General features: G+C 39.3%; 1 protein-coding gene across 1 annotated transcript in view; it reads left to right on the top strand.

Moving 5' to 3' along the window:
• Positions 1–373: 373 nt before the first annotated feature.
• The window catches only part of LOC125042415, a 42100-nt gene continuing 34176 nt past the window's right edge, over positions 374–8297 (top strand). Inside the window, exons 1-3 of the mRNA XM_047638047.1 lie at positions 374–594; positions 797–982; positions 4976–5111. Coding sequence (XP_047494003.1) covers positions 374–594; positions 797–982; positions 4976–5111 — 543 coding nt within the window. The remainder of the gene's footprint in view (positions 595–796; positions 983–4975; positions 5112–8297) is intronic.

The following is an 8297-nucleotide window of genomic DNA, read 5'->3' as shown; positions in this document are numbered from 1 at the left end:
AGCCTCAGCATCCATCAGTCTATCATCGAGTCAACCATCAAAAGTCCTTAGGAATCTCTATTTAATATCGCTCATCAAAAGCCGCGAGCGCCTCCAAATCATCTCACCAAAAAAGACTGAAAAGGCACCTGAAGCAAAATTTTCCTCACAAATCAGAAAGAAAAAGAATCAGAATTTCTCGGTCTAATCGCTAACTCATCGATCAATCTCATTCGCATCAACCTCTCTTTCATCTCCTTCCTCTTCCGCAATCTATCTATCGATAGATATAATAGCACCAATGAGACGATAGTCACATACTGACGAACTCAAAAAAGCCCTCATTCTTTAAGAACAGCGACGTCATCACACTATATAATCACTCCAGATCACAATGACACTCTATAGCAAAAACACCTCTCATCGGCATCTCCCTGGTCTCTCTGTCTCTCGTCCTCTCTTCATCTCTCGTCCTCTCACGACTCTAATCACACGGACGGCAAACAAACGGAATAAGAGAATTAAAACCATCTGTGCGACGCAAAACAGTTTCCCTCATCGCAGGCCTCCAGACACTCGTCTCTCAACTACTCTGTCACGTCTCACCTACTCGGCGTAGGAGATAAAATTCTCCTTCTCAACTCCGGATAGACAGCTAATCAACGCCTACTTCATCACTCTCTCATGAAAAACTAAGCTCTCGCCGGTTCGCCTCGCTCTCACAAAAAGCTCCCCTCATCTCAGCCTCATCTCCCTCAAAAGAAATCGACAAATCTCAGTGATCACTCTAAAAAGGACGCCATGAATCCGTCTTAAGGAGAATACCATCAAAATTCATCATTCTCATAGTCTCCAGCAGACCAATCATCTGTCGCCACCTCTCAGATCCGCGACCTCCCTCAGTATCGACCGTCAAGATGCTTATCCCAACAATCATACCTCCAACAGGAATAAGAGAGAGCCGCGTACAGTCTGCAGGATCCAGTACCAATCAAAATCTGCAGTAGGATCAAAAGGTCCAAGAAATGCATAAGGCGACACCATCCAAGGCATCCATCTCTCTCAACCAAACCAACCTCCTCGAATCTCATCGATAATCTCCTTCTTCGCCTAAATAACTCTCCTTCCAGTCATCAAGAGACGGTCGACTCTGTCCACACCTCTATCCCTGGCTCATCCGCTGTCGCATCATATCACTCCCTTCAAAAGTCTCTTCACAAACAATCAAGAATCAATCTCTCTCTTCAAAAAATTCCGTAATCGTGCTCTCAACTCTCCTCTCTCTCTCGAAATCTCTCTCTCAATCCTCTTCTCTCTCTCTCGCTCTATCTATATATATATCACTCATCCCTGTCTCTCACTCCATCAGTCACTCTACGTCATCCTGACGCACAAAACCATCGATCCCAGATCTCTGCTGCATAAGACAAGTCGTCATCTCTCTATCATCATTGGAATCGCTGTTCACGTCAAACCAGCGAATCCTCAAGTCTTCAAGCTCTATCCAAAATCTTCAAATCTCTTTCTCTCTCTAACATACTCCTCATCCCCCCCCCCCCCCCCTCCGCTCTCTCAAAGAACCATCGATCCTCTCAAACAATTATCAGACATAATTCAGGTCTCCTCAACTCTCTCTCACTCTCATCTAATCAACCTCTCTCTCTTCCATCTATGGTTCTCTCCTCCCTCCTCGGCTCTCTCGTATCTCGCCTCGCTCTCGATCCTCTCTTCACATCATCTCCCGCTTCAGGTCTCCTCCCTCCATCAGACAACAAAAAGACTCTCTCTCTCATCCCTCCTCTACCATCAATGGAGGCCTCTACGATCTCCGATAAACTCATTATCAGCGAATCATACACACCTACGTAACAAAACGCTCTCACACACTCGGTCACCAGCTAATCACAACTTCTCATCAGTCCACTCTCTAAATCCACGGGATCAGCCACCAGTCTCTAACGTTCTCCATATAAACGACTGACTCTATTCTCCCTATTTCCGGCACATTAGAAACCAATGGCTACCTCCAAAAAAAGCGTCGCTCTCTCTACCTCTTCAAACATACTTCGCCTCATACAATGGCGCGAATCCTCGACAACATCTATTCTCATGCAGTCCTCAAATTCAGGTCTCCAAATCAGCTTTAAACTCAAGTTTCTACCCTAGATACATCTCTTTAATTCTGAAACAGAATACAACTCGTCCCAAAGGCATCGAAACGAAAAACTCGCACAACAAGAATTGACTCATCATCAAAGATGTTACTGCTCATCCGTCGTCTAAGGTCTCTCTTCTCTCTTCCTTTTTCCACACATACACACACACACATACACACACACATATATACATACATACATATATAAATAAATTAATAAATTAATAGTTGAATAAATAAATAAATAGATAAATATATATATATATATATATTTATCTATTTATTTATTTATTCATCTATTAATTTATTCATATTAGCACCGATTATTCGCAATTAGTACAATTCGAGATAACAATTCCTTATCTCCACTTTATTTCCTTCTCCTTTCTTTTTTTTCCTTTACTTCCCTTTCATTTCTCCGTATTGGAGAAATTTCATTTACCTCCATCAAAATCTGAATAAAATTTAACGCACAGAGACAAAGACATAAACCAGGATAAACGATGATTTTTTTTTTTTTTTTAATAAATGAATAAATAAATAAGCTATTATATCACCCTAACGAACGGAGACAAAGCCGTAAACCAGGATAAACGATGGAAGTATAAAAAAAACAATAAAAAAGACAGACGAGTAAAGAGAATTGAATATCAATCTGAATGTGCAATTGCTTTTGCAACGCCTAACTCGCCATTGCTTTACCGGGAGCACGGAAGCCGACCTGAACAAGATAACAATAATAGAATGCAATAGAACAGGTTCATTGCAAAGGCTAACTTGTTATCTTAGTTTGCCCGGAGATAGACTCTGCATTGTGTCTATTGGCTTGCATGCAACGGTTGTCTGTACCGTGGATTTGTCTCTGTTGGGACGTTCGTTTTCTATGTGTGGTTTAAGGTTTTTTCTGTCTGGTTATTTTTTTTTTTTTTTTTTTTTTTTTTTGTCGGTTTCCTGGGTTGAAATAGAAGAGGCTGTTAGGAGAGTATAATTGTTTCCTCTTTCTTTTTGTTTTTCTCTCCTTTTCCTCCTTCTTTTTCTTTCTCCTTTTTCTCCTGCTCCTTATCTTCCCTTTTTTCCTTCTCCTCCTCTTCCTCTTTCTCTTTCGCCTTCTCCTTCTCTTTCTCCTCCTCCTCTTCTTCCTCTTCCTCTTCCTCTTCCTTCCCTACTCCTCCTCCTCCCCCTTTTCCTTTTTCTCCTCCTCTTCATTTTTCTCCTCCTCCTCCTCCTCTTCCCTTTTCTTTTTCTCCTCCTTTTCTTCCGCCTTTTTACCCCCCCCCCCCCCCCGCTTATCCCCCCACAAAAATCTCCTCATTCTTCCCTCTCTCCTTCTCCTCTTCTTCTTCCACCTCCTTCCTTTTCTTACACATTTTCTTCGTTTTCCTCCTCCCTCCCTCCCTCCCTCCCTCCCCCCACCTCCCCTCCTGTTTACCTCCTCGTCAACGCTATAAAAATTACCTCTGATGACGTCACCACTGCCATTTGATAGCCACTCAATCGAGGCCAGAAGAATTGAGGAAAATTCGAACCTCATTCACAAAAATCATTCCAATTGGTTCCAAGTTTATGAAATGGGTATCATCATTTGCATTTTCTTTATCAAAATCTTCGAGGGGATATTGTTTGATTTATTGTTTATCCCATTCACTTTCTAGAAAAATCAGAAGTGTCTATGAGCATTGAGATATTTAAATTTCCTTTGTTAAAATAATAATAATAATAATAATAAATAAATAAATAAATAAAAAAGATCGGAGAAATGTATATTCCTGCATTTGTTGTATTTCATATTCACTTAATTTTCTGCAAAATGTATTTCACAAACGTCTATGATCCTCCTCGTAAGCTGATGGCTGCTTGATGACTGAGAAATATTTTCGAACGCAAAAGAGGATTCAAAAAGAAAAAAACGGTCTGAAGAGCGTTCGAGTCTGCGTTCGTTTTAGATTCGAATCCCATGAATCAAGATTTTCGTTTCAAGGCTCGACGATGCGAAGAAAAAAATAAAGCGGCTTATACAAACTAAATAGAGAGCCCAAAAAATACATACATATATATATATATATATATATATATATATATATATATATATATATGTATATATATGTGTGTATTTATATATATATATATATATATATATATATATATATATATATATATATATATATATGCGTGTGTGTGTGTGTGTGTGTGTGTGTGTTTGTTTGAGTGCGTGTGTACTGTTAATAAATGTGTTTGTTTGTTTGTTTTTGTGTCGGTTTGTGAGGGTTACATGTTTATCATTTTTGACAGACAATTATTTATTTTGGAGATTTATCTAACTATATTTTTTATAAAAAAATAAAAAATAAAGGAATGTACGTAAATACACACGCATACGCACATACACACACGTATATATGTATATTTGTGTGTGCGTGTGAGGTTTATATACTTCATGATAATCCTTTATTTATACTAGAAAAAAAAAAAAAAATTACACGACACTTGCATCAGTTCTAAATATATATATATATATATATATATAACAACGAATAAATAAAAAAGAAATACACAAATAACAATAACATAAAAAACACACGCACAAACTTCACTATAACCTCACCATACCCCCACCATAACCCCACCATACCCCCATCATACCCCACCATACTCCTCCTCCCCCACCATACTCACCCTCCCCTCACTATACCTCCACCATACTCACCCTCCCCTCACTATACTCACCCTCCCCCCCACCATACCCTCACCATACCCCCACCCTCCCCACCATACTCCCCCTCCCCACCATACTCCTCCTCCCCCTCACCATACTCTCACCATCCCCCCCTTTTCTCCCTACAGTGTCCTCGAAGACAGCACCATCCAGGTCTACGTCGACTGCCGGTGGACGAGTCGACAGATCCTCAGACGCTCGACGCTGGAGATTCCTATGGACACTCTCCTCTATGTTGGCGGGATGCCGGGACGCAGCTATGAGGTATGGGGGTGGGTGTGGGTGTGGGTGTGGGTGTGGGTGTGGGTGTGGGTGGGGGGGGGGTTATGTGGGTGGGTGTGGGTGTATGTGGGTGGGTGTTGGTTTATGTGGGTGGGTGTGGGTGTGGGTGTGGGTGTGGGTGGGGGTGGGGGTGGGTGTGGGTGGGTGGGGGTGGGTGTGGGTGTGGGTGTGGGTGGGTGTGGGTGTGGGTGGGGGTGTGGGTGTGGGTGGGGTTGGGTGTGGGTGGGTGGGGGTGGGTGTGGGTGTGGGTGTGGGTGGGTGTGGTTGTGGGTGGGGGTGTGGGTGGGGTTGGGTGTGGGTGGTTGGATAATGGAGAATGGTTTATTCTAAGGGTGTGGTTTATTTTAAGGTGTTGGTTTATTTTTAAGGTTTGGTTTGTTTTAAAGGTTTGGTTTATTTTAGGGTTTGGTTTATATTAAGGGTTTGGTCTATTTTAAAGGTGTGGTTTATTTTAAGGGTTTGATTTTTTAAAGGTGTGGTTTATCTTAAGGGTTTGGTTTATTTGAAGGATTTGGTTTATTCTAAGGTTTATTTGAAGGGTTTGGTTTATTTTAAGGGGTTGGTTTATTTAAACCGTTTAGTTTTTTTAAGGGCTTGGTTTATTTTAGGGGTTCAGTTCATTTTAAGGGTTTGGTTTATGTTAAAGGTTTATCTGCCTTGTTCACTGGTTTAGCTGCTAAATTCACCTGTCTGGTTAATCGATCTAACAGCTCGGTTTGTTGAGCAGATTAAATTATCTACTAAGTCAGTTTATCAATGTTTTAACCATGTCAATTGAAGTAATGCTAACATTCGTATATTTTTTTTCTCATATTTTTAAACCAAGATAATCGGATGAATGTTATAGTTCATTTCATATATTTCTGTCATATTTTTAAACCAAGTAAATCGAACTAATGCTACAGTTTATTGCTAAGTTACCGGTAAGCAGAGGCAGTTTATCTATTGGGTTAAACTATCAATCTGCTTTAAGTTTATCACTCAGGCAATCTGTTAAGAGGTCAGGCTGGTTAATTAACTTTTTTTTTTTAAACACCGTGTTATGAAAGTTCTTTTTTACGTCCAAATTTTACTTTCTTTTTTTTGTGTGTTGTTTACATGTAGGTAATTAATATGCAAATATTAAAGCATTTATTGAGTTGGGGAAATAATTGGGGAATTATGATCGTTGATTATTTCTTACAAACCTTTTAAATAGGAGAGAAATGAATCGGAATGTTCAATAATCTATTTAAGAATGAATTTTAAAATAGAAAGAAAAAAAACATAGGAAACGTAGTTGTTATCAAAGGAAGGATCAAAAAAAGGAAATAAAAATTATACTTTTGTTTGTGATTATGTACGTAACTCAAAGATATAAAAGAAAAAAAAATAGAATTATGAAGAGAAAATAGATATGAAGAAAGGAATGTATTTGGACTATGACAAAGAAGAAAGAAAGATAAGCATGTAAACTGTTTACACACAAAAAAAGAAAGAAAAGAAAAAAGAAAAACAGGAAAAGAAAGAAAGAAAAAGAGAAAAAAAGAAAAAGAAAAAAAGAAAAAGAAAGAAAGAAAGAAAGAAGAAAAAGACAACTATATGCATGTATATACATATACATATATATGTGTATATATATATATATATATATATATATATATATATATATATCCTTACATGACAAAGAAAAATATAAGCAAAAAGATAACCATAAAAACCCTTTGCAAAATAAAAGAAATTATAAATAATAAAAAATATATCCATGAAAACACTCTACAAAAAGTAAACATAAATAATAATAATAATAATGATAATGATGATGATGATAATGATAATAATAATAACAATGATAATAATAATAATGATAATAATGATAATGATAATAATAATAATGATGATGATGATGATGATGATGATGATGATAATAATAATAACAATAATGATAATAATAATAATAATAATAATTATAATAATAATAATAATAATAATAATAATAATAATAATAATAATAATAATAATAATAACAATAATAATAATAATAATAACAATAACGCCCACAACAATGTCTTTGAACCACGAGCACAATTCATCGACCTTCCGTTAAAGCCCACTGTTTACGCCACCCAACGTCAGGGCCAAAAATCCTTCAGAAGCTCGTTAGAAGGGCATTTCGGCCACATGGTCACGAGGTCAGGGAGGATAAAGGTATATGAGGTCATTTTGGGTCAGCTGAGTGGAGGGAAGAGGAGAGAGGGAAGAGGAGAGGGAGGAGAGGGCTGAGAGAAGAGAGATGGAAGGGGAGAGGGGGGGGAAGAGGGAAGAGGAGGGGGAAGAGAGGGCTGAGAGAAGAAAGAGGGAAGGGGAGAGGGGAGAGAGGAGAGTGGGAAGAGGAGAGGGAAGAGAGGGCTGAGAGAAGAGAGAGGGAAGGGGAGAGGGGGAGAGGAAAAAGGGAAGAGGAGGGGGAAGAGAGGGCTGAGAGAAGAAAGATGGAAGGGGAGAGGGGGAGAGGAGAGAGGGAAGAGGAGAGGGACACGGAGGGTGAAAGAAGAAAGAGGGAAGAGTGAGGTAAGAGAAGAAAGAGGGAAGGGGAGAGGGAAGAGGAGGCTGAGAGAGGAAGGGGGGAAGGGGAAGAAGGAGGAAAAGTGAGGAAAAGAGAGGAGAAAGAAAATGAGAAAACCGGATAGAAGAAGGGAGATGAAGAGAAGAAGGAAGGCAGAGAGGGAAAGAGAGGAAAGAAAGAATAGGGAAAGAAAGGAGGAGAGAAATAGAGACGAAGAAGGCTATAAATTTCTTGCAAGGAGAACTGGCTGGACTTCGAGTAGGCTTCCGAGGTCGAACAAGGGTCGAGGGAGGTCAACGAAGGTCAGATTGTTTACTTGTTTCGATTGTTTACTTTTTTTTTGCGAAGACCGAATAAGGATAACAGAATAAAGAGGGAGGAAAGGAAGTGTGATACCAAAAACAAATGAAAAGGTATATTAAAAAGGCAAATTTGAATTAGAAACAGTTGATGGATTTAGCACACACACACACACACACACACACACACACACACACACACACACACACACATACACACACACACACACACACACACACACACACACACACATACACACACACACACACACACAAACACACACGCACACACACACGCGCGCACTCACACACACACACACACGCACA

Source organism: Penaeus chinensis, chromosome 32, assembly GCF_019202785.1.
Source record: "Penaeus chinensis breed Huanghai No. 1 chromosome 32, ASM1920278v2, whole genome shotgun sequence".
NCBI lineage: Eukaryota > Metazoa > Arthropoda > Malacostraca > Decapoda > Penaeidae > Penaeus > Penaeus chinensis.
The sequence above is the reverse complement of the archived record's forward strand: the minus strand, read 5'-3'. Positions and strand labels throughout refer to the sequence as shown.